This window comes from Mustela putorius, unplaced genomic scaffold (genome assembly GCF_011764305.1).
Source record: "Mustela putorius furo isolate JIRA1106 unplaced genomic scaffold, ASM1176430v1.1 tig00003836_pilon_pilon_pilon, whole genome shotgun sequence".
In the NCBI taxonomy this organism is placed as follows: Eukaryota; Metazoa; Chordata; class Mammalia; order Carnivora; family Mustelidae; genus Mustela; species Mustela putorius.
In genome coordinates, this window is record NW_025421989.1 from 6,730,724 (window position 1) to 6,757,202 (window position 26,479).

The 26,479-nt window shown below is 48.2% G+C and overlaps 1 protein-coding gene across 4 annotated transcripts in view; it reads left to right on the forward strand.

The window, feature by feature from the left end:
- The window catches only part of WWC3 (WWC family member 3), a 110,658-nt gene extending 97,449 nt beyond the window's left edge, over positions 1–13,209 (forward strand). For 3 of the 4 annotated variants that reach the window (XM_045089282.1, XM_045089283.1, XM_045089285.1), the window contains 5 exons: positions 2,509–2,673; positions 5,286–5,378; positions 7,985–8,320; positions 8,752–8,879; positions 10,446–13,209. In XM_045089282.1, the coding sequence (XP_044945217.1) occupies positions 2,509–2,673; positions 5,286–5,378; positions 7,985–8,320; positions 8,752–8,879; positions 10,446–10,512 (789 nt within the window). In that variant the 3' untranslated portion in view covers positions 10,513–13,209. The remainder of the gene's footprint in view (positions 1–2,508; positions 2,674–5,285; positions 5,379–7,984; positions 8,321–8,751; positions 8,880–10,445) is intronic. The other variant, XM_045089284.1, reaches the window with a different exon arrangement.
- Positions 13,210–26,479: the final 13,270 nt, after the last annotated feature.

A 26,479-nucleotide genomic window follows, 5' to 3' on the forward strand; every position in this document is an offset into this window, starting at 1 on the left:
AGGGGTTTACATTTAGAGATAGAGATTTGCGGGGCGCCTGGGTGGCTTAGTCATTAAGTGTCTGCCTTCAGCTCAGGTCATGATCGCAGAGTCCTGAGATTGAGCCCCGCATCGGGCTCTCTGCTTGGTGGTGAGTCTGCTTCTCCCTCTCCCACTCCTTCTGTGTTCCCCCTCTTGCTGTCTCTGTCTCTCTGTAAAAAAAAAAAAATATATATATATATATATATATATACATACAGATTTGCATTTATATTTTATCTATTTATTTTTAAAAAGATTTTATTTATTTATTTGATAGAGATCATAAGCAGGCAGGGAGGTAGGTAGAGGGAGACGGGGAAGAGACTCCTTGCTGAGCAGAGAGCCCGATGCCGGGCTCCATCCCAGGACCGTGAGATCATGACCTGAGCCAAAGACAGAGGCTTAACCCACAGAGCCACCTAGGCGCCCCTGCATTTATATTTTAGATCAGGATTGTGAAATGGTGCAGCCTGTATGGATAAAAGTATGGAGGTTCCTCCAAAACTTAGAACTGCCGTATGATCCAGTAATCCTACTTCGGGATATATATCCAAAAAAGTTGACCTCAGGGTCTCCAAGAGATGTTTGCACACCCTTGTTCCTAGAGATAGAAGGAGCCCAGTATCCATCGTCAGATGAATGGATAAGGAAAAGGTGGTCTGTCCAAGCAGTGGAGTATCATACAGTCTTCAAAAAGAAAGAAATCCTCTTAGATTCTACAACACAGGCAGACCTTAAAGACACTGTGCTCAGGGAAATGAGCCAGCCACCGAAGGGAGGACACAGTACGATTCCACTTACAGGTTCATGTGGACTGAAGTACAACGGTGGTCACTAGGGGACAGGAGGGTGGGGAGTTGTTTAATGGGGACAGAGGCTGTTTGGGAAGATGAAGAATTTCTAGAGTTCTGTTTCCCAAGCACATGAATATATTTAACACTACTGAACTGTACACTGAAAACCGGTTCAGCTGTACTTTACATGTTTCGTACAATAAAAAAGGATGAGAGGTCGTGGAAGCCTCACGGAGAATGCAGTTTTTGAACAGAAGCCTCAAGGCAGGAGACCCCAGAGCCTTGTGGGGGGCTGGGAAGAGCACTCGGGTGCAGGGAGCTGCGAGTGCAGGCCCACGAGTGGGGGGCTTCAGGGGGCTGATGACAGGAGAGCAGTGAGACCAGTGTGGGGCAGGGGGGCAGGGCGGTCGTCAGAGCCGAGCACAGAGGGAGGCAAAAGGACCAGATCATGCAGGGCCCACTCCGGACTCTCCCTTTGCTCTGAGATGATCGGGAACGTGATGGGTGGTTCGAAGCACAAGGTTGACATGATCTGACTTAAGGTTTTCTGTGGATTTTTTCTTCTTTCTTTCTTTCTTTTTTTTTCTTTTTAAATTTGAGAGAGTGTGCGTGTGAGGGGGTGGGGAGCAGGTGGGGGCAGAGGGAGAGAGACTCCCAAGCAGACTCCACACTGAGCGCAGAACCCGGCCCAGGGCTGGATCTCATGACCCTGAGACCATGACCTGAGCTGAAATCAAGAGTTGGCTGCTTAACCGACTGAGCCACCCAGGCGCCCCATGATTTTTCTTTTTCTAAAATTGGCATGAAATGTACAGAAGATGAAGGGAACTTATTCACAGTGAACAGTTCAGAGGCATTTAGCATGTTCACAACGTGGGCAGCCACTGCTCTGTCCAGTTCCAAAAGCTTTCCATCATCCCGACGAAAAGCCTCGCACCTGTGAGACTGTCGCTCGCCAGCCCGTCTCCCCCAGCCCCTGGCAACCCCCGGTCTGCTTTCTGCCTAGGAATTTGCCTGTTCTGGGACCTTCCCTCTGTTCCGTGACTGAGTAGTATTTCCTTGATGGGTGTTCGGCTCTTTGGTCATCCGTCCATCCATGCACGGACGCTCGGGCTGTTTTTACCTTTTGGCTACGTGAATAACGCCGCGGTGATTGTTTGCGTGCAAGTGTTCGAACACCTGTGTTCCGCTCTCTCTGTGAACGTCTGGGAGTGGAGCTGCCGCCTCTAACCAGCTTTACCAGGCTCTCCCTCTTTGCTGGGCTGAGTGGAGACTGGAATGGGGAAGGAGTTGTGGAACCAGGGAGACCGGTCAGAAGCTTGGGGTGCCGGTTAGGCACGAGATGATGGTGACCCAAATGGAAGGCTGGTGACAAGTGGTCAAAGCATGCATCTGCACGGGGCACCTGGGGGGCTCAGTCAGTGAAGCGTCTGCCTTCGGCTCAGGCCATGATCCCCGAGTCCCGGGATCGAGTCCCACATCCGGCTCTCTGCTCGGTGGGAAGCCTGCTTCTCCCTCTCCCACTCCCCCTGCTTGTGTTCCCTCTCTCGCTGTCTCTCTCTGTAAAAATAATAAGTAAATATTCTTTAAAAACACAAAACAAATCTCTAAGTGGAGAAGGCCAGGGCCATTCGTGTGAGGCTTATCACTCATGTCCTTAAACAAGTCATGGTAATAACGAACCACTCTCTAGGTCGATAAAGAAACCAACACAGAAGACGTCTTCCCGGACGAAGTGGCGAGTCTCCCGAAGGAGAGGCCCGGCCGCAGGGCCCGAGGGTCACCTTTCGTTCGGAGTAGCACAATCGTGCGGTCGCAGACCTTCTCCCCTGGAGCGCGAAGCCAGTACGTTTGCAGAGTAAGTTGAAATTCCTTTGCCACTTGTCTGAGACGTTTTCTTTTTTCTTACCCGCTTTCGTGTCTCGTTTTTACTGTTCATCCTGAAAGACCTGTGTGTTCCCCCAAGTGCCGGCGACCAGTGCGGCACACGGGAGCCGTGGGATCCGCGTGGCCGCTCCTTCTCGCCCCTTTCCTGTGCCTGTCGCCCTCTGGATGTCCTCAAGATTCTCACACATTTCTCCCCGGATTTTCATTTCGTGTGTGCACTGTCTCATGGTCGGGAAGCCCGGAGAGTCTTTTCCACAGTGGCCTGCGGGGTAACGGGTCGGAACAGGGCGTATCCTGAATTGGGTTGAGGTTGGGAAATCAGGTCACTGAGCGGTCAGGAGTCCTGAAGTGTCGCTCAGCCCGGTCCCAGGGCGGACAGCAGCACTGAAGTCTCAGGACTCGGAGGCCGGGTTCAGAACCCCCAGCACGTAAATTCTCTGCTTGAGGGGACGGCAGGAGACAACGGTGGTTCTCAGCCAAGGCTGTGCCCTGCAGTGAAGTCATGTCGGTGCCATTGAGGGTGGAGGTGGGGCCTCCCAGAATGCTGGTGCCCAGGTCCCACCCCCAGGATTCATGGTGGTTCTTGGTGCGGCTTGGGGAGGACCCCTGGTGCTTCTGATGTTGAGAACTGCACTATGGTCCTTGCAGATAGGACCACATGTTGGAGCTTGGCTGGCAGTGGTGGTGTGACAGTGACAGGACGGATTAGGAAAGAGAAGGGAAGTTGAAGGATAAGTGGTCACGACCCAGTGGCCTGATGGGGCTGTTTGGATCAAGGAGAACTTTGACCCTTCCCACCTCTGAACTGGGGTTGTTGAAGCAAAACACCTTCCCTTGACCGGGACTGCTGGGGAGCCGGCCGCGTCTCAGTCCCGCGAGAGAAACGAGCTCGGGCATGTGTGGGAGATGAGACACCGCGAATGTGGTTCCGGGGTCCCCTCGCCCACACTCAGTTTCCGTAACTTACTAGGACCCACAGAACTCAGCCAAGTGGCTATGTTCACAGTTGTGGTTTATTACGGTGACAGGATCTAGACCAAGGTCAGCAGAGGGAAGAGGCACATCCGGCAGCACTCAGGGAGACCTGGCGCAAGCTTCTGGGTCTCTTCGAGCGGGATTGTGCGGACGGCTCCGGTCACCCGTCCCTGCTGGGAGAGGCCGCCCGCATGGAGTGTTGCCAGCCGGGTTTTGTGGGAGGGGGTCACAGTGCTGATGGCCTGCATTCCTGACCTTCATCTCCAGCCCCTCCACAGGTCAAGCTGATGGCCTAAGGCCCCCACTATAAATCACATTGTTGGCAGAGACTGGCCTGGCCCGAGGTCCTCAGATAAACAGAGACACTCAGGACATTCCAGGGGGTTATCGGTCACTTCCCAGGAGCTGGGCAAGGACCAGACCCTTCTTGGAGCAAAGTTAATCCTTTACCTTGAGGCATAGTGGGGCGGGGCCCGGGGAGAACAGCAGGGGGCAGGGCCAGGTGGCCCAAGCTGCCCCGGGGCCATTTGCAGGACCTGCCTCGTTTATCCCCGCAGAAGCAAGGTGTCCCGGCGTGGCTGCCCAGGGTCCCACGAGTCAGGCTCAGGCACTCTGGCCCCATCAGGCTGTAGCTCTGTGGAGGCTTGGGCTCAACCAGACACCTGCCAGGAGGCTCTAGACCCAGGGCTGCCTTCGCGCCCCTTCCTCACCGTAGGCTGTTGCCGACCCAGCACAGAGCAGGCTGGGGTCTGCTGTGTGGCGGAGCAGGAGACCTTCCCCAGAGGAGGGTGTCCAGCTCCTGTGCTGGCTTCCATGCCCTGCGTGCAAGCATTTGCAGTTGCTGCTTTTAGAGGCTTCGTCGTTTTTCTCTGTTGCTCGCGATCGAGTGAGGGGCACGGACGCTGCCGGGGCACGGCCTTCCCTGGGTCTCTGGGCTTAGCTGGCGTGGGAGAGCAGCCACGGAGCCAGGAGCCGTGGCTGTCACACAGATGCACGCTGACCCCGAAGCAGGAACCCGCCACCGGCTGTCTTGGCTCCCGTGAAGAAGGTGTTATTTCTTGTTCTCTTTAAAAGCAGACCTTTTCTCTTGATGGGCAGAGTGGCTGTTAGTAGTGTTGGCTTGTCTTACTACCAGCAACGGGTCTCTTTTTGGAAAGTCCTTTTTTCCCCAGCTCTTGGCAAAGCCAGGAATAGAGCAAGCTAGAAGGACTGAGAGCAAGTGAGAGGCGCCGAGGCCACTTCTGGCTCGGTGAAGGCTGCAGGGCCCGGAGAGTCCCTGCCCGTGCTGGCGGGGCAGGAGGCTTGTTGATGCCACCCCCCTGGAAGCTTCCCACGGTTCGGGTGACATGTCATGTGAGGGACGGTGGGGGGTCGGTTTGCTTACTTGGTTTGTTCAGGTTTGTCTTTGATCTTACTTGGTACTTGAAGTAGATTTCGTCCTCGCTGAGCCCAGAAGGCTGGGTTCAAGTGCCCACCTTATCAGTGCATTCGTGGCCTCCCCCCCCCCCCCCCGTGAGGCGACGGGGAATCACACAGTTTGGATACACAGAGAGCATGAATAGTGCATTTCTGAGAAAGTGTTTCTAAACATCATTCTTTTTGGCACAGCTTTACCGTAGTGACAGCGACAGTTCAACGCTGCCCCGGAAGTCCCCGTTTGTCCGAAATACCTTGGAAAGACGGACCCTTCGCTATAAGCAGGTACGTGCCATGTAAACCCATATGGAACCTGTCCTTACCCTGGGAGTTGTATTACAGAACTTATATGGTAAGAGTTTACATAACATTAATTTAAAGGGAATATATTTTGTAAAAAGGCATTTATTTTCTTGTTTACCGAGGTATGATTTTCAGGAGCCTATATAATGTCCAAAATGTTACCAATATTTCTTAATTTCCTAGGATAACATCATGATCTTAGATAATTCATGATCTTTACATCTTTAAATATAATAAACTAACAGCCAACCAATCTATATGAAAGACCCTCTTTTCGGGGTGCCTGGGTGGCTCAGTGGGTTAAAGCCTCTGCCTTTGGCTCGGGTCATGATCCCAGGGTCCTGGGATCGAGCCCTGCATCGGGCTTTCTGCTCAGCAGGGAGCCTGCTTTCTCCTCTCTCTCTCTCTGCCTGCTTCTCTGCCTACTTGTGATCTCTTTCTGTCAAATAAATAAATAAAATATTAAAAAAAAAAAGACCCTCTATTCTTTTCCAACAAGGGGGTACGTATAGTTGAGAAATTAGTTTTTCAGCATAGGGCGGCCTTCTCCGTGGGCCTGTCCTATTGTTTCCATTTCCTTTACCCACCGAGTGTTTTCTCCCCAAGGCGTCAGTTTACAGTTTTGTTGCTTTTTGTTTGTAAGCAAGCAGTTCCTTGTCTTTTTTAGGCTAAGATTCTTTCAAAGAAATAATAAATCCAGATTTCCTTGTGGTGCCTATATTTAGAGCAGCTGCCGACTGGGAACGAGAAGAAAAGACAATTCAGCCACAAAAGTGTTTCTCAGCAGCAGCGCTGTTGTCACTTCGGACTGGGTCATGGTTGTGGGGGCTGCCCTGCGCTCCCCACCCCCACTGGTGACAACCAAACTTGTCTCCCGAGGCTGCCCAGCGCCCCCTGGCGGGCCAAGTCACCCCTGCTTGAGAACCGCTGAGCTCTAACTAGGAACTGAGCAGGGCTTTTTTTTTTTTTTTTTTTTTTTTAAAGATTTTATTTATTTGGCAGAGAGAGTAGGCAGAGAGAGAGGAGGAAGCAGTCTCCCTGCTGAGCAGAGAGCCAATGTGGGGCTCGATTCCAGGACCCTGGGATTATGAGCTGAGCCGAAGGCAGAGGCTTCAACGCACTGAGCCACCCAGGCACCCCTGAGCAGGGCTTTTTAAGTAAACTTGGTTTCTTAAGTCAGATCATGAGTTTGCGTTCCAATTCTGTATGTGTGCTGAATAGTGTTACGTGCATGTAAAAAGCCTACAGCTATCCAGCCCACTGAACAGCGCTGGTGTGGGTTAACTGCCTTTCCTGGGGTCGTTTCCCATTGGGTGGGAAGTACTGTTCTCAGCAGCACACACAAAATTCTTCTCTCGTCTTAGGACTTTTCTTAAACATGGCAGGTTTGCTTACTTGAGGCTTATATGGGAAGGAAAGTTTTGATAGCTTGCATGTGGGTATGTATAATCTTTTTTTTTTTTTTTAAAGATTTATTTATTTATTTGACAGAGAGAGATTACAAGTAGGCAGAGAGGCAGGCAGAGAGAGAGAGGAGGAAGCAGGCTCCCTGCTGAGCAGAGAGCCCGATGCAGGACTCGATCCCAGGACCCTGAGATCATGACCTGAGCCGAAGGCAGCGGCTTAACCCACTGAGCCACCCAGGCGCCCCAATGTATAATCTTGTAAACAAAGGCACCCAGATGATTTATGACATGCTTTTCCCCCTTTATACCATGGATCAGTTAAGATTTTCCAGTATATTTTTTTGACTTTTTACAGTGTGGCTGTATTTTCTGCTGGCCTTATAATTTACTTAATCTGTTTCCTCTTGTTACGTATTTAGGTTTTCTCTATCCTAAACTTTAATTGGATCCCTTCTGCGCATTATGAGTTGTGCCTTTCAAATGCAAATCAAAATGAAATTTCAGAACCAAAGAAAATGTACGTTTTGTCGCTTGATGTGTATTGGCAAGTAGAACTTCAGAAAGATTGTACCCATTTTTTTTAAGATTTTATTTATTTATTTGAGAGAGAGACAGTGAGAGAGAGCATGAGAAGGAAGAAGGTCTGAGGGACCTCCATGCCCGTGGAGCTGGGAGCCCGATGTGGGACTTGATCCTGAGACTCCGGGATCATGACCTGAGCCGAAGGCAGCCACTTAACCAACTGAACCACCCAGGCGCCCTGTACCCATTTTTTATTACTTATTTCTTTTTAAAATCATACCCATTTTTAAAATTTATTTTTATTTTTATTTTTATTCATTTATTTGACAGACAGAGATCACAAGTAGGCAGAGAGGCAGGAAGAAGAGAGAGAGGAAGGGAAGCAGACTCCCCGCTGAGCAGAGAGCCCGATCCAGGACCCTGAGATCATGACCTGAGCCAAAGGCAGAGGCTTAACTCACTGAGCCACCCAGGCGCCCCTGAAATCATACCCATTTTTGACCCCACCAGCTCCGTATGAGAGGGTCTCTTTCTTCACACTTGCAAATGCACAGGTCACCATTAAAGCAGACCGTTGGCATCACTAACTTGATACTGCACTAGAGACTTAAATTAATCTCGCCCAAATCTCTGTTTGTCTGACATCGGCTACGACATCAGGGAGAAACACTGTCCCCACCCATCATGGAAGGACCTTACCACGGGCTGAGGTTGCTGGTCCCGCCGCACCGCCCCCAGCGCGTGGGCTCACAGCTGTCGTCCCCGCAGCCCTGCAGGTCCTCCCTGGCCGAGCTCATGGCCCGCACCTCCCTGGACCTGGAGCTGGATCTCCAGGCTTCCAGAACGCGCCAGAGGCAGCTGAACGAGGAGATCTGCACCCTGCGGGAACTGAGGCAGCGGTTGGAAGACGCGCAGCTCCGAGGCCAGACCGACCTCCCACACTGGGTGCTGCGGGACGAGCGGTTCCGGAGCCTGCTGAAGGAAGCCGAGAGGCAGGTAAGAGGCCCGGGCCCCGCCTGGCGAGGCCCGCTACGGAGTCCCTCCGGCATCCGGGGCCTGCCTGGTCATGATGATGAAGCTGTGCTTTGAACACTCCCAGGGCTCCTCTGAAGGGACTGGGTTTCTCCCTGTGTGGGCCAGGCAGCTGGTGTTCCCTCAGGTGGGGGGGGGGCTGCTGGAGGGCAGGATCCCCAGACCCTCCTGCTGGCATCGCCACCCTCTGCTTGGTAGTGGAATGTTCTGGGTCCGTCTGCCAGGCACGACCCCAGGGACCCCGGGAGCGCCTGTGAAGATCCGCTGTTGCTGGGGTGTGTGTGGATGGGGCACCCTTTCTCCCCTCTGGGAGCCCGGAGCCGGGAGTGGCTTTATTCCTTCTTCCTCAAAACTAGAAGTAAAAATATCTTGTTCATCCAATGTTGCCGTTCCAGACAAGACAGACCAAACTTGACTTCCATCAAGAACAGGCAGCTGAGAAGATGCTGAAGAAGGCCTCCAGAGGGGTGTGCCAGCTGCGGGGCCAGAACCACCAGGAGCCCATCCAGGTGCAGACCTTCAGGTAGGGAGGGCCACGACCCGCCTTCTTGCTTGCTTCTTACTGTCCTGCCATTGTCATTATAAAAAGTAAAGTAAATATTAAAAAATAAAGCCCACAGGCAGTTAAGAATAAAAGCGAAGTCCCCACTGCTATTAGCATTTTGCCTTTTGATCCTTTTGTCTCGATAATAGTTTTGTTCATGCTGCCCACCATCGTCATGGGTTCAAGTGTGCATTTAGCTTTTTTTTTTTCTTAAATAAAAATATCCTGCATTGCCACATAATTTGTCCTCTTTTTTGGCTGTAATGTTTCACCTAAGATGTAATTTGTCTAACTACTCTATTTTCGGGTTTTTTTTTTTAATTTAATTTATTTATTTAACAGACAGAGATCACAAGTAGGCAGAGAGGCAGGCAGAGAGAGAGGGGGAAGCAGGGTCCCTGCGGAGCAGAGAGCCTGATGCAGGGCTCGATCCCAGGACCCTGGGATCATGATCTGAGCCGAAGGCAGAGGCTTTAACCCACTGAGCCACCCAGGCACCCCATAACTACTTTATTTTGTAACCTTCTTTCCAAATATTTGTTATTGTGAACAGCACAGTGGTTTTACACACATATCATATATTTATATGCACACATATCAGCTTTGCCTTTTTACTTAACTTTAACAGAAGCGTAACAGACATTTAGAAAAGCATGCATTTTGTTTGTATAAAACAATGGTAAGATGTCACAACCCCACGTGGCAAGAATCGAACATTATTCTCCACCACCCCCCTGATTTCCACACCAGAATAACCAATAGTGATTATAAGACAATAATGTCTTAAATTTGAACAATGTATGGTAGTTTTCCCTGTTTTTGTTTCTCGTATGAAGAGAGTTACGGTGACATCTATATTCTTTTGTGTCTTTTGAAAAAATCGAGGCAAAAGTCACATAGCGTACAAGTCAGCATTTTAAAGTGAGCGGCTCCATGCCATTTAGTGCAGTCACAGCGATGCGCACCTGTCCCCTCTGTCCAGTTCCAGAACATTTCCTTCACCCCAGAAGGAAACCCCGTCCCCATGAAGCAGCCCCTCCCCGTCTCCTCCCCCGCCCCACAGCCCCTGACCCCGCAGGCTTTGCCGGTTCTGTATGCTCAGTGTAAGGGGGGTTCCTACTCTGTGTGATCCTTTGTGCTTGGCCGCTCTGACTTGGGATAATGTGAGGCTTCATACCTTGTATTAAAATGTAGAGAATCGGGTGCCTGGGTGGCTCTGTGGGTTAAAGCCTCTGCCTTTAGCCCGGGTCATGATCTCAGGGTCCTGAGATCGAGCCCTGCATCGGGCTTTCCAGTCAGTGGGGAGCCTGCTTCCCCGCCTCTCTCTGCCTGCTGCTCTGCCTACTTGAGATCTCTGCCTGTCAAATAAATAAAACCTTTAAAAATAAAATAAAATAAAATAAAATTTAGAGAATCTGTATAGAGACAGATGTGTTGTGGAACAGAAGTTCAGTTTTCTTGTATGAGTGAGAAAAGCTGTCATCGATCTGAGAGCTTTTGTTGCATTTGCATCCACTCCTAACCTGTAATCCTTTCCAATCCCAGGGAGAAGATAGCATTTTTTACAAGACCAAGGATTAATGTGCCTCCTCTGCCTGCGGATGACGTTTGACATAGTGCTTTGTACACATGAAGTATTTATCCGCCTGTTTTATTTTCATGACGTCCTTAGACTAGCTGAATTTGTCCTTAAAATATTTGTGCAAAGCTATTAATATACACACTTTGTAAAAAAAAAACACACACATATATCTATACGTATATATTTTATAATAGTGACGGCAACAGGGCTTGGTTTTTCCTTGTTGTGAAACTGACATCTCTGAAAACAGGTTATTTTGTAAAAGAACAGCTGTCGTGTTAAGAATGTACAGTTTTTATGCTGTTTTATTTGACTTAAAGGCTGGAAGACAGAAACAAAGTGAGTTCAGGCAAATTCACTGTATTGTAATTTATTTATAATACTTTTTTTTCCTTGAAGGAAAATACTGACTTTAAGATGTATTTTAAAGACTAAACTTTTGTGCTTCAGTATTTGTCATGCGGTTACAATGGAGCTTTGGGGCCGGTTCTGTTTCTGCCACCCAAACCGCAAACACTCTGTGCTGAGCGCGTCACTTGTATCCGTTTCCCGCGTGTACCTACCGTGCATCTCGCACGCTCCGCTCTCCGCCTTCACTCACGGTTGCACGCGCTGCGGCCCTGCGGGCGGCCCACGGGCCGTGCGAGCCGAGCTGTCCCCTGTGCAGACGGTGCATCGGCCACCTCTCCTGTCGTCCGCGTGTTTGTGCGCTCGCTGTGAGTCTGGGGCAGACTCCCGGCCCCCGCAGCCCGGCCTCCGGCCTGCCCGTCCAGGGTGGCCGTCTGCACCGCCCGCCCACAGCAGACCGCCGGCAGCCCCCCCCGGGAGCCTGCCCCATCCGATGCTCATGACCGACGAGGCCGCGTGGAGCTCCCGCACTACGGCTCTGTCAGGAAGGGACGCCACGAGAGCTAGGAGCACGCGTTTTCGCAGAATCCGTGAGTCCGCGGGTGGACAGAGTGCTATGACACAGACGCGACGGCCTTTGAAGGCGCTTGTCTGGGGAAGGCAGCGAGCACATGTGGGGAGCGACGCTTGCCCAGGGAGTCACTTATAGGAGAGTATTTGATTTCAATCAAAATCTGCCCCCCACCCCCCCAATACTGGAGTCTGCCCAGTATTTCTTAAGAAATCTTAGAAAGTAGTTCATGAGCAAAAAAAATTTTTATGTAATAAAAATATACCGATATTCTTCTAAAATGTCAAATGATCTGAATGTTTTGCCGAATGCCTATTTATTGTATAAGAACTGTACTCTCCTTCCCGAGGCCTCAGGCACGTAAGCAAGGCGGCGCACACGAACCGCAAAGAAGACAGAGCTCTCGTTCTGCATCTTCCTCCCCATCCCTGGGAAACTCGCCCCTTGACTTGGTCTCTCTCTCTCTCTCCTCGTTAGTCTGTAACTGGCCCCTTGCATAACCTGCCCGCCTCTTTCCATTGCTAAAATGCATCTTGTAGAAGCAGTTCATGGACGTGAGACCTCTGACGGACGGTGGGGCCTGTCACTGGCGCGGGGACTGGAGACGCTGTGCTTTCACAGCACGGCCCTTGCTCCAGGTGCGCTGCGTTTGTTGGCTGATTGCCCTGCGGGGGAGGGGGACGCGCCGAACCTCAGTCCCTGCCAGACCTGCCACCGCCACCCCCCCCCCCCCCAGCAAACCGCACTGTCAAGCAGGTGACGACAATGACAGGCCTTCCCTGTGCCCCCAGCTCGTGACACTTTGAACTCCAACGAAGAACTGTCCGCCACCAACTTGGGTGTCTCGGGGGCCCTGCTCCCGGGCTGTAGAGGAGTCCCCGGGCTGCGGTGCCTGGCGGCTGTTTCTCAGCACCTGCCGCACGGAGCGCTCCTCGAGGCAGCTTTTCCTCCTGCCCCTGCCAGTAACGGTCACTCCAGAAGGCCCTCAGCGTGGGGGTTTCAGTTAACTTCACTGCCCAGTAGATCTAGGCTTCTGTTTGGGGTGCCCCCCCACACACACCCCAGAGTTTAGTTGGGTGGGTGCGTGTGTGCGTGTGCGTCCGTGTGTGTGTGTGTGTGTGTGTGTGTGTGTGTGTTTAAAAAGCGCTTCACCCCCTAGAGTCGAATACAGTCCCTACTCCAGTGTCAGTCCAAGGAGCGCTTGGATTTGCCACCAAACTTCTCCCGCCTCCCGGCCAGGGTCTCCCTCTGCACCTGAATGGGACCAGAGTGAGCGGGAGGGAAAAGCCAGACAGATGGGGGAGGGGGAGGGCAGGGGGCTCCGCGCTGCTCCTGCCGGGCTCTGTGAGCGACAGGCCAGCCGAGCTGGCGGGTGGACAGGAGGCCCCATGATTGGCTTCTCTCTCCTGACCTGGTTTTGCAGCTTCTTTCTAGTGAAGACTGCCCCCCACACTCACACACATCGGGAAAGTGAAGTCCTGTTGTCGGAAGGGCTGTTTCCATCTTCTGCTTGAACTTGCCCATAACCGTGCCTTGGGATAAGAAAGCTGCTGTGTTTGACCAGCACTTCTGGCCCAGAGACAATCCCAAGTCCGCCACCAGGATTCTTTAGAAACGGTGCGACGAGAGGAAGGGAATTTGGTCTTCACGTCCTGCCGTCTCTGAATTGTCACTGCTGAAATGACCTGTCCTGGGAATACGTTAGACTCAGTATTCATCTCTGTTTTTGTCACTCTTCCCTCATTGTGTCATTTGTACCGTTTGAAAGTATTCCTTCTATAAAATTAAACTAACCTGCCTTAAGAACAGAATGGAAATGTGTGATTTTTTAAAAGAAAAATGTAATGACATGGGCTTAAATATATAAAAATACACTCATTTTTTCGGGGCTCAGTCAGTTAAGCGTCTGACTCAGATTTAGCTAGGGTCATGGTCTCGGGGCCCTGAGGTCGAGCCCCGTGTCGGGCTCTGTGCTCAGTGTGGCGTCTGCTTGGGATTCTTTCTCTCCCTCTGCCGCCCCCCACCCCTCACTCCAGCCCCAACCCATCCACCCCCCACGCATTCGATTTCTCTCTCTAAATAAATCTTTTTCAGGGCGCCTGGGTGGCTCAGTGGTTAAGCCGCTGCCTTTGGCTCAGGTCATGATCTCAGGGTCCTGGGATCGAGTCCCGCATCGGGCTCTCTGCTCAGCAGGGAGCCTGCTTCCCCCTTTATCTCTCTCTCTCTCTTTTTCTACCTGCCTCTCCATCTGCTTGTGATCTCCCTCTGTCAAATAAATAAATAAAATCTTTAAGAAAAAAAAAATCTAGTGAAGCAATGCAAAATTTATAGATGCAACACCAGCAGACCAACTCCAAAGCCCACGGATGTATATATATTGTGACCAAATGGAGTTTTTTTTTTTTTTTTTTTTTTACAAAAGTTCTCTATTAGGAAATCCATTAATACAGTCAATATTTTTAAAGCTCAGGAAAATCATATGATCATTTTAGCAGATGGAGAAAAGGGATTTGAAAAGCACAATACCCATTCATGTTGAAAACACTCAAGAAGGGCGCCTGGGTGGCTCAGTCGGTGAAGCGTCTGCCTTCAGCTCAGGCCATGTTCCCAGGGCCCTGGGATCGAGCCCGACGGTGGCCTCCCTGCTCAGGGTGGAGTCTGCTTCTCCTTTTCCCTCTGGCCCTGCTCTCTTCTTCTCTGTCTCTCTCTGTCTCCCTCTCGAGCACTCTAGCAAATAAATAAAATCTTAAAAAACAACACTCAAGAAAATATTGATTGACAGGTTCGTCCTTAACATCATAAATATGTGTGTGAAACTGACCTCCTGAAGCCAACACTTTATTTATTGGGAAACACTAGCTTTTTCACTGAAGTCTGTAAAAAAGGTATATAGCCTTGTCTGCATAGAACTTACCTTTGTTTTCAGTCTTTATGTGGATAAAGGCAGAAAACAAAATAGGCCAAAACCTCTCAAGAAATGTCTAAAATATAAATGAGTAAAATTGCAAAGCATTCCTGAAAGAACAAATGTAAATATATAATACATTCTCAGACGAGAGGCTTCAACATCATAAAGATGTCAGCTCTCTCTACTTTGTAAATTTAATGCATTCTGGTAACAATGCCATAATTTCCCTCCACTCCTGGGCTAGACAAGTTGAGGATAAAGTCCATTTGGAAGAAAAATAATCAAGAATAGCCGAGAAAATGCTGGAAAAAGGGAAAAGGGTCAGCCCTAATAGATACTAGAGCATATCAAAAACTTCTATGATGAAAGCCACTTTGCACATATTTAGACTCTGCAGAGGTATCATTTCTCATCTCTGGAAGTGGCAAACATTCACAAGGGGACAAAGTTTCGCTGCTGACCTTGCAGTGGAACTGTGCCCACAGCGCTAGTGGGAACACAATATGGCGCAGCCCATGCGAGAGAAATGTGGGCATACCCAGCAAAACCCCATACGCCTTGATCCTCTGACCCAGAGCTCCCACTTCTAGGGATCTAGCCCACAGCAACCCTGGGAAAAACTAGAAAAAAAAAATGTCTGCAGAAGGTTTTCATGGCTGAATTATTTTTAATAGCATAAGACCAGAAACACAAAGGGGTATTGGATAAATTAGGTCAGTGGGAATGGAGAGGCCTATCCCTGCCTCTCTGGGGGGTGTGGGGGTCGGTGGATGGATCTCACATGCGGAATGGATGTGAATTTGGGGGAGCCAGAGGGCAGATGGTAGTGGGTTGAACGGTGACCCTCTGAAAGAGAGGTCCCTCTTTAACTCGTGACCATGATCTTATTTGGAAAAAATGAGTCTTTGCAAAGGTGATTAAAGATAGATCTTTAAGTGCCAAAAGCCAGGTGGAGACGTGCGTTTGGTGTGCTGCTGTTCTTCCGAGGGGGGAGCGAATACACACACATATTAAACCGTACTTGCATGTATTGCAATATGATAGCCACAAGAATGAAAAGATTCCAAGTTACTTTAAAACACCCTGCATTTGGGCCCCTGAGTGGCTCAGTTAGTTGAGCGACTGCCTTCCACTCAGGTCACGATCCTGGAGTCCCAGGATCGGGTCCGAATCAGGATCCCTGCTCAGCGGGGGGTCTGCTTCTCCCTCTGACCATCCCCCTCTCATGCTCGTTCTCATTGTCTCTCTCTCAAATAAATAAAATCTTTTTTTAAAAAACCCTACACTTGAGTACGTATTCCTAGCGAGACACACCTCAGAAACTAAAAGAACGGAGAGAAAAATGGTGGTCTCCAGTCCTTCGATTATTGGCGCTCACGTTGGTTCTGTTATTCTGGAACTGTGGTGTGTGTGTGTGATATGGGATAAAGCGAATGAGTAATTATATGACAGTCTGTCATCCCTTTATCCTGGGGGAAGAAAAAAAGAAAGTACTATCTATCTAAAAGGCCTAAAAACAATGACAAGGCCAGTAGCAATGAGTACCAACCCTCCTTGGAGAAAGGCCCACTTTCAGGTCAGACTCAAGAACCCAGGAGCCAACCAGAAGAGGTTCCCCGCAGCCAAAGGCGGGAGAATTCAAGCATCGATAAGGACAAGGCCAATGGGTCAAAACACACCAAACGTATTGTGTTCATAATGATGATAGCAAAAAAATTGTTATTTTTTTCAAAAACCAAAACCAAATTTTTTACCACTGTGCAGTGCTAGGAAAGTAATTCTTTCTTTTTTAAAATATTTTTTTAAAACAGATTTTATTTATTTATTTGACAGAGAGAGAGAGAGTGCACGCACAAGTAGGGGAGCGGCAGGCGGTGGGGAGAAGCGGGCTTCCCGCTGAGCAGGGAGCCTGATATGGGGCTCTATTCCAGGACCCTGAGATCATGACCCGAGCCAAAGGCAGATGCTTAACAACTGAGCCACCCAGGCATCCCTATTATTATTTTTAAAAGTGGTTAGTAAAGGAAAAAATGAAGCATCTCTTTTGCTTTACCCATGGGGACTGTACCACTAGGTAACCAAATGGATGGGTTTCTTTTTATAAAGGTATTTCAAGGTAAGTTTTAAAAAATTAATAGAATTAGAGTATCATCACTGTGCAACCTTAGTGAGTTAATGGATCTAGCCGTTGCTTACCAACAGTTTCAAGCATTAAAAAAAAAAAAAAAGACATTGTAAGCCACCTGGTAGATAAACATATGATTCTCACCGCCTGTTCCCTGCCCCCCTTCCCGCCAAAAGGAGAAGGAAATGGACTGGAACCTGGTCAAGCTTCTGGATTCAACAACAGCTTTTTCACCAGTATTTATTCCTTGACAGTAGAATTAACAGGAACGCGGTAAGCTACACCACAGGGATATAATTAGCAAAACCTAGAACAGGGGAGGCTCCGAGAACATGAAATGTCGTTTCTTCAACAAACTACCCTGCTCTGCTACTGGGGGGAGATAGATTCTGTAGATTAAAGACAGACACAACTACGATGAGCCACCACTTCACACCTACTAGGACAGCCACGATCAAAATGACATAATTGTTGGCCAGGATGTGGAGGAATTAGAGCCCTCGTGCACTGTCACTGGGGACTGGAGAAGGTGAGACGTGAGTGACAGCCTGATCCGACAATTCCACCCTTAGCTTTAGGTCAAAGAGAGATGAAAACACACGTCCACACAAACACTTGAACGTGAATGATGGCGGCAGCATTCTTCCTATTAGCCAAGTAGTGGCAACAGCCCAAATGTCCTTCGACTGACGGAAGGCGGACACAAGATGTACTCTACCCAACACAATGGGATATTCTTCAGCAACGACAAGGAATGAAGTCTTGACACCGGTGACAACATGGACTAATCTGGAAAACCTAATGCTGGGTGAAGGGTGGAGGAAGCCAGACCCAAAAGACTACCTAGAGCGCGATTCCGTTCATCTGTAATATCCAAAACAGACGAATCCGCAGAGCCAGAGAACAGGTTAGAGGTTGCCAAGGAGTTTGGAGGGAGAATTGGGGGTGACTATTAATGGGTCCAGGGGTTCTTTCTGGGGTGATGAGAAAGTTCCACAATTGATTGTAATGACACCTGCATAATTATGAGTAGCCCCAAACTGACAGATTACACACTTTAAACAGGTGAACTATATGGGATGTGAATTCTACCTCAAGAGAACTGTTACCAGATAAACCCCCACAGGCACAAAAAAATCCTAATAAATATGTATTTGGATTCTATTCGGTTAAAAAATGACGTATAAGACATTTGGAAAAGTGAATCCTGCATATTCAATGACGTTAGACATTATTAGATGTTAAAATGTGATAAGGATACCGTGCATGCCTTTCTCTTTAGCGGAACATCCTGAAAATATGTACAGCTCAACTGAGAAGGCGTGCGGGATTTGCTCTGACACACGGCGGGGAGACGAGTAGAGGTGTGAGGGGACACAGTCTTTCATTCATTCATTCATTCATTCATTCGGAGAAGGTGTTTGGATGCATTGTAGCTCAGGACATAGAGACAGGATGAAACAGGGTCCTCAGATCCAGGTTTTATCAGACCCACCATTTACTGAATAGTTTGCCAGTCACTCAGGGCTGGAATTTGGAGGAGAGGAAGGGACTTGACTCGGGTACAAAATTTAAGTGGGCACCAAGAAAAAAAAAATTGATGATCAAGATAATATGTATAAAAATCAAAAGTAATGCAAAAAACACAAGGAGCAAAATCTCATAATTAAAAAGTGAAAACAGGCTGTTGTTCAATGCCCCCGCATTACCGTGGCAGGGGAAGCGAGAGGTCATGCGCCCTGCTTGGCCCCACCGGGTGGGTTTATCTGGATTAACAAAGGTGTGAGATTGGGCCACGTGGGCTTTAGAGATAGCTGTGGATGTGTGTGTTTGATTGTACACTTTCTGTGCAGCCTTTCCCCTGGGCTCAAAATATTGAAGGCTCGTTTGATGAGCATTTATAGCAAATAGTTTTCTTTGTGTCTCTGGTTCCAGTGAGGCTTTGCAAGGCACTGCTTACACATTCCAGATCCCTGACTTAAGTGTCACAGTGCCCTCAGATGGTGGATACTATCATTACTGTCTGCTCCTGCTGCCCACTTTACAGAACGGAAAATCAAGGCTTGCAGACACTTGGCAGAATAGCACAGGCGATTGTAATACGGTCATGTAATCCGTCCAGATGGTGCTTGACAAAAGGTGCTAGTCTTTGGCTGAGGATATTCAGAGACATTTTTGGTTCTGGGATAACACTGTATCCCAGAGACAGTCCTCAACACCGGCCCTGCAAAGCCCGGTAGATAAATCCAGCTCTCTTCTCTTCCTTCAGGAGCTCGAGGCAAATGGGGGCCCATGATTTGGGTATAACCTGAAACGCGCTCTGTAGAAAGACTCAGGGAGCCTGCCTTCTTACCCTGCCAGCAGCCTGCTGCGACAATCAGATGACATCCTCAGACCAGTGTGCAGCCACTGAACACTCATGTCATTAATATAAGGAGGCTTGAAAACTGCTTTTTAAAAATTTTTATTTATTTATTTATTTATTTATTTATTTAGCTTTTTTATTGTTATTTTTTTAAAGCATGTAACTAATGTGTTTCCGTGTCTATGAAAACTTCCCTTCACGGCGTCTGGGTGGCTCAGTCTGTTGGGCATCTGCCTTCGGCTGGGGTCGTAATGGCGGGGTCCTGGGGTCCTGGGATCAAGCCCCATGTCAGGCTCCCTGTTGAGCAGGGAGCTTCTCCTTCTCCCTCTGCTCCTCCCCCTGCATGTGCTCTCTCACGAGCTCTAGCTCTATGTCAGATGAATGGATAAAATCTTTAATCTGTGTGTCCCAGACTCCAGGGTCTCCTCCTCAGACAGAACTACCTCCTGCAGTTTCCTTCACATCCGTTCCAAAATAATATGTGAGTATATGCAGGCAATAATACTTCTCACCTGCCAGAACAACCACATTTAAGGGACTAAAAATGAAGCAGTTTCCAGCATGTTACACAATGGTGGACTTTTTTTTTTTTTTAAGATTTCATTCATTCATTTTACAGAGATCACAAGTAAGCAGAGAGGCAGGCAGAGAGAGAGAGAGGGAAGCAGTCTCCCTGCTGAGCAGAGAGCCCGATGCAGGACTAGATCCCAGGACCCTAACATCACGACCTGATCCGAAGGCAGAGGCTCAACCCACTGAGCCACCCAGGCGCCCCACAATGGTGAACTCTTAAAAGTGGCTGGGAAACGGAGCATTTTTGGCATCAGATTCTACTTTGTAAGTAATTTCAAGCCAGGGTTTCCTGTGGTGCTGTTGAGCCGCACCTCCAGCCTTTCGCCACTAGATGGCAGTAGCGCTCCTCTCACAGAGCCAGGCAGCAACACCGTCCTTGTCGCAGAAAGGAAGGAAAACGTCAGGGATTCAAAGGAATACAAAGTAGAAATCTGTGAAGACAGAAACTCAGAATTTGCTACACAAGTATGTGGAGGATGTTCTCCAGAAGGCTGGTAACGGCTAGCTTTCTATCTCTACAGGAAGCCGGACAAGAAGGGAATTTATATGGAAGAGGAATTGGGACTGACCTGCAGAAGATTAACAGTAACGCTGGCTTTGGGTTGGCATCTTCTTTCGTTAAGATGTTTATGAGCAGAATCATCTAGGGTGACTAGGAATTGTTCTCTTGGGGCTTTGCAGTTAAGTTGTGAGAACCTGGGGCTCCTGGGTGGCTCAGTGGGTTGGGGTCTCTGCCTTTGGCTTGTGGTCCCAGGGTCCTGGAATCGAGTCCCGCCTCAGGCTCTCTGCTTAGCGGTGGGTCTGCTTCCCCCCCTCTCTCTGCCTGCCTCTCTGCCTACTTGTGATCTCTCTCTGTCAAATGAATAAATAGAATCTTAAAAAAAAAAAAAAAAGATGTGAGAACCTTTGAGTAATGAAACCTGCATTCGAAAGCAGTCAAAAATGTTTATTCCCGGACCATCCTGTCTACTACTGTGCTTTTAAGAGAGCAAGCAGTAGCTGTTTCTTGTTATAAAAGTAATATGTGGTAATCGTAGAAAACTTGGGAAATATAACTAAGCTAAAAGGAAGACAAATGTAAAATGCCCCTAATTCCACTAGCCAGGGAAATCTCACGGTTGGTTGAGAATTTAGTGGTTTTGCCTGTTTTACACGTTCACTTATGAAGGAATTCATGTAGATACAAATATAGTACATTGTAGGCGCAGAGAACTTCGCCCGCTTCCCTTCCCGGTTCTTCGGTTCTGGGGCTGGTCTAATCATGACACGGACAGGAGACAGATTCACAGGAGAAAAACAGATTTAGTTTTGTACCTACGGGAGCCCACAGAAAGACGAGACCCCCAGAAGTGACCGAGGCAAGCCGTTTTTATACCTTTTCGACAAAGAAACCATAAATCCACGAGGAATTGACAGACGTTGGGGCTTGCAGTAACAGATGAGTGCAGTGGCCGGTTTGCTTACACGACCTTCTAGGCCTTGACTTCCCCATCTCTGGCAAGAAGGTCGTCTGCCTTCCTCCCGGGACAGGCCGGGGACCTTCACGGGGGACCCTATGTCCCGCTTCCAGGGCACAAGGGAGGTCCGAGCGTCCTCACGCTCGCTCTTTCTCACGTAACTTCAATTCCAAACAGTCGCTCTGTCAAAGTGGCGACGCCGCGAGCGATGACGTGGGTCCGCGGTGCCCGCCGGACACAAGCGCCGACGCGTGCGGAGAGGGAGGGCCGCCCTGGGCCGGCACAGGGGACCCGCGGGCTCCCGGCTCTCCCTGGGGCGCCCGGGGGACACCGTCCCGCTCAGCCACCATTTCCCGCGGGCACCGACCCGCCCTGAAGCCCGAGAGAGGGACGGCCCGGGCCCCCTCTTGCCCCCGCGTCACCCCGTCTGGTGGCGGAGGGCCCCTGCCCCACGCGGAGCTGCGCCCGGCTCATTCCAGCATGTCACGCAGACCGGGCTACCTGGGCCCCCTTTCCCCGGCGTGATAGATGCGACGTGTAGTTTCACGTGGACCTCGAAGTACAGGAGAAGTGACGTCCTTAGCTGTTGGGATCGTAGAGGCCGGCCGGGGAGGGGACCCGGGGATGCCGGGGCTGAAAGGCTCATGTCACCAGCTGGGAGACCCGCCTGAGGGACAGGAGGGGAAGCCTCTAAAACACAAAGTGACCTCAAAAAACAGTTCTGAAAGGATCTTGACAGCATGCAAATCAAAATCTTTAGTAAAAACTTCGGTCATCCGGGGGGCACCTGTGTGGCTCAGTCATTAAGCGTCTGCCTTCTGCTCAGTTCATGATCCCAGGGTCCTGAGATTGACACCCCCCCATCCATCTCTCCCTGCTCAGCAGGAAGCCTGCTTCTCCCTCTCCCACTCCCCCTGCAGTGTTCCCTCTCTTTGTTCTCTCTCTCTCTGTCAAATAAATAAATAAATAAATAATCTTAAAAACACACGTAAACACACACAAAACTGGTCATCTGAGCATGTAGCCTTAACTTAGTGTATCTGCCAGAAACACAGTTTGGATCTAACTATTTTTTTGAGTTTTTGTAACTGAGACATGGCTAAACTTTTTAAAATAAAAACTGTAAGAGCTCTGTGTTTTTTCGTATGTCTGTGTCGTCTGTATGTCTGTGTGTGTACATTATACACGTGTGATGTTTTTCTATCTCTGGATGGTATTAACGAATTTTTAAAGAGCTCTATTTTAATTGGCTTAAGGAAATTTGTTTATATAGATCAAGTATACTCTCAGAAAGGAACCCAAATACTTTTTTTCAAGTTCACATGATTTGTGATAATCTTTGATAAATAAAAATTAATTTAAATTCATTGGTTTAATAAAAGCAAGCATCTCTTCAAATTTGTCAACAAAAAATAACCAAGAAAATAGTTAACTATTTGATGTCGAATCCAACATCATTGTTATTAGAAAGAAGTAATTTAAGGGGGCCTGGCTGGTTCAGGTGGTTGAAGGTACAACTCTATCTTGCGGCTGTGAGTTTGAGCCCCATACTGGGTGTAGATTACTTAAAAATAAAATCTTAGGGCGCCTGGGTGGCTCAGTTGTTTAAGCGTCTGCCTTTAGCTCGGGTCATGATCGTGGGGTCCTGGGATAGGGCTCCTTGCCCAGCAGGAGGCTGCTTCTCCCTCCCCTCCCCCTCCTGCTCTCTGTTTCTCTCTCTCAAATAAATAAAATTTGAAAATAAGTAAAAATAAAATCTTTTTTAAAAAGAGCGATTTAAACAAGCATAAATAAGGTCAGAGTTCGTGCTAAGTTCAATGAAATGATGGCTATTCAGTGAAACTGTGACTCATTTCCAAGTAAGGTGACCATTATATGTGAAACCTAAGTTTATCTACTTTTGTTCTTTTACTTCTTACAGAGAAACAAATACGCGGGCCTATTGATAACCATGTCTTAGGCCACACTGAGAAGAAATTATTACGGGAAAGAATACACTTCCGATGATTTTGAAATGTATTTATTGGTTTGCTCAGGTACCACAGGATCCTGACTTATGCTGGACAGCTCACGGCGGCCTGCTTCTCGGTTTCCGTGGAAAGCAAAGATTACGACCAGTTTAAAAAGTTAGGAGAAGGGCTGGGACTGCAAAATGAACCAAAAAGAGAGTAAATCAGAGCCCTGGGAACAGGAAGGAACTGCGCCCAAGCCCGGGCTCCGTCCTGCTGTGCGAGGCTTCGCTGTAACTTCCTGCTTCCCAAACTGGGCTCCCAGACCCAGGGGGAGTGAGCATTAGCATTCAGTTAAATAGAAAAGACACCTGGAATTTGCATCTCTCTAGATACATGGATAACATATCTCTTCAATTTTATCGACAATTTATTGAGATTTATTATAGATGGATTTATTAGCTGCATATAGATAAAAGTATCATTTCACAAAGTACAACAGAGAGAGCTTGCGTGGCATATACTCAAAATGGGAGATACGCGTCTGCTTTTCTTCCGGTAACTCACGTGGTTTTATCGGTGCAACTTTGTGCTGGGCCCTAACGCACCGTCTTTCTGGCTGTGGAATGATCCAGTGTTTGAAGGCCGCCGCGCTTCTACCACAGAAAACTGAGCAGCAGACCGGGTCTGTGCGGCCTTGCTGAAAAGGCCAGTACAAGAATCACCACCCTTGGAGGAAAAAAAAAGAAAGGAAAAGAAAAGTAAAAGAAGAACAAAAGGTGGGGCGGGGAAGAAGGGAAAAACTTATTTAAAAAGCATTTCCCCCATTTCCTGTTAACTGCTGGCGACGCTGGGGATTCTGATGGCGGCTTCGCAGCAATTTACAGCCCCGCCCTCCGTTGGGACCTTGCTGTTCTCCCTTTCCAAGTTTTATCCCGTCTGCTTAGCTCGCAGCAAACGCCTTCAGCAACAATCGGGGGTCCCGTCGCCCCTGCCCGCCGTGTCCCCCGCAGCCTCCCAGAGCGGTGTCAGGATGAGCCTGGACGCACGAGTAAATCTCGTGCTGCAAGTTTTAAAAAGCATATGGTGTGTTTTAAGTGCATTATCCAGAAGGGAGGTATATTCATTTAACTTAGTGCAGAGGTGACTTTGGCGCCCTCTCTGAGTATGTCTGTGATGATCCCCTAGTGCCGGCCTTGGGCCATTCATTTATTTCCCAAGATAAGGTTTGTAAGTTTTTGAAATTGAGAAAACAACATTTGAACCGATCAAGTGGAAGTTGTCAGAAAAAAAGAGGGTTTCGTTTGCTTGGTTTGGGGGCTTTTCTTTTGGTGTTTGGTTTTACAAAACTACTAGAAATAAGGATGAAAGAAAGTGACGGCGCACCGGAAGGAGGACATGTATTTTGGGTCAAAGAAGGTTTGACGGACGGAGATACATTTTTGGTAAGGGGGAAAAAAGCAAGTAATTTCATCCTGAAGGAAAATCGTTATTCAAGAATAAGAAGGGAAAAAGATAGGACCAAACCCAAATGGATAGAGAAAGCTGTAGAAGGCTTACAGAAAAGGGATCTTGAGAAAGGAATCCTATGTGTGGCCAGGCGGACCAAGATCAAAATGGATTTATTTAAATTAAAAAGAAAAAAGGGAAGAATTTTAATATCAAAAGTGCAGTGGCGCACAGTTAGAATTTGCTTCTCTCTTAGTTAAAAGGACGAAGTGTTCTTAGATTATTGCTCTGCTCTTAATAAGAAATCACAAACAAAGGTTTTTCTTTACCTTTTATGTAATCTGCCTCGAAAACAAAGATTCTGTGTTTTGGCTTTATCAGACTATTAAAGGAAACTGTTTTCTTTATGTAAAAAGCTAAGAGACAAACCATGCGATGAGACTGTGGACTCTGAGAAACAAACTGAGGGTTTTGGTGTGGTGGGGGGTGGGGGGTGGGCGTGGGTGAGCCTGGTGGTGGGTACTGAGGAGGGCACGGATTGCACGGAGCACTGGGTGTGGTGCATAAACAATGAATTTTGGAACACTGAAAAAAATAATTTTTTTTAAAAAGCTAAGTTTTTTCTCAACGAACTTTTTTTTTTTTTAAAGGGAGGTTTCTTTCTTTTTTCTTTTTTTTAAAAGATTTTATTTGACAGAGGGAGAGAGACAGCGAGGGAAAGAACACAAGCAGGGGAATGGGAGAAGGAGAAGCAGGCTTCCTGCCAATCAGGGACCCCGATGTGGGGCTCCATTCCCAGGACCATGGGATCATGACCTGAGCCAAAGGTAGCAGAGGCTGAATGACTGAGCCACCCAGGCGCTCTCAACTAACTTTTTAATATTATGTTAAATTTCATGGGAAGCATTGTCAAATAAGTGATGCTAAACTTTAAGTTATTAACATAAATATTCCAGAAATTATAGGAAGTTCATGGGGATCTGATGTACTGACACAGCGTTATCTGTCCTGATCCTGATGAGGGAGCAGGAGGCTGGCTGAAGACAAAGCACAAGCTGGCGCCTTGCAGCCCCTCTCCACCCGCTCCCCTCCGGAATATGTGTAGCATCCCTCAGGCACCCCTGACTGCCATAAACGATAAACAAATAGTTAACTTGCAGAGATCACAATCCTGCAAGACAGGAATCTCCCTTGCTCTACAAATGTCCTAGAGATCTACAAAGAAGTTACCTTATCAATAGCACAAATTTCCAGAGGCAAATAACTCTCAGTTCCTCAAGCCCTAATGTCTCCCTCCCCATCATAAATGAAACTGGAGGAGACTGAGGTAGAAGGGAAGGTAGATGATAGCAGGATCTTAACACCCCACCAAGAATTTCCCAACTATCTTGATGTTAATGGCTGGCCTAAAGACAACATTGATCAAGCCACAAGGGCAAGGCCTCCTCCCGGCACCTGGTAGGCCCTCTTTAGCATATGAAAACTCCGTTGAAATCTCCCTTCCCCTCACCTTCCCCCAACCGCCGGGTATATAACCTGCCATCCCTCACAACCCGGGGCAGCAGCTCTTCCTGCCCACGGGTCCTGTCCCCGTGCCTTAATAAAACACTATTTTGCACCAAAGATGTCTCAAGAATTCTTTCTTGGTCATCGGCTCTGGACCTCAGCCCACCGAACCTCACGTAGGTTCTAGAACTTCATCAATCCCAGCTATGGTCTTAAAATATGGTATATCGGAGAAGGAATCAAATTTTCTTGTCTATTGCATTATAACGACTTCTCATCCGAGCTTTGACCATTGCCAATTTTTAGGCCTTTTATCATTTACAGAAGTTACTGTTTTATTCTGATGCTTTTGCAAAAAATGTTCCCGCAAAAATGCTTTATTTTGGAGAAGATTCATGAAAAAGACCCCTTCTTTCCACAAGTACTCTGTAGAATACAGGTTTCCGATGACTTAAAGATCATAACACAGAACTGTGTAAGAATTTCTAAAACTTTCATGGAAAAGTGATGAATTCTTCAAACTAACAAAAGATAGAGATCAAGAATTGATTACAGGAGACCAAATAAATTAATGAAGATAGTTAGAATTTTTCTGACTTCATTTCAAATCTTGCTGGTTCTTTAATGTTTTGTTTGCAGATTTATTTATTTATTTATAAAAAGATTTAATTTATTTATTTGACAGAGATCACAAGTAGGCAGAGAGGCAGGCAGAGAGAGAGGGGGGAAGCAGGCTCCCTGCTGAG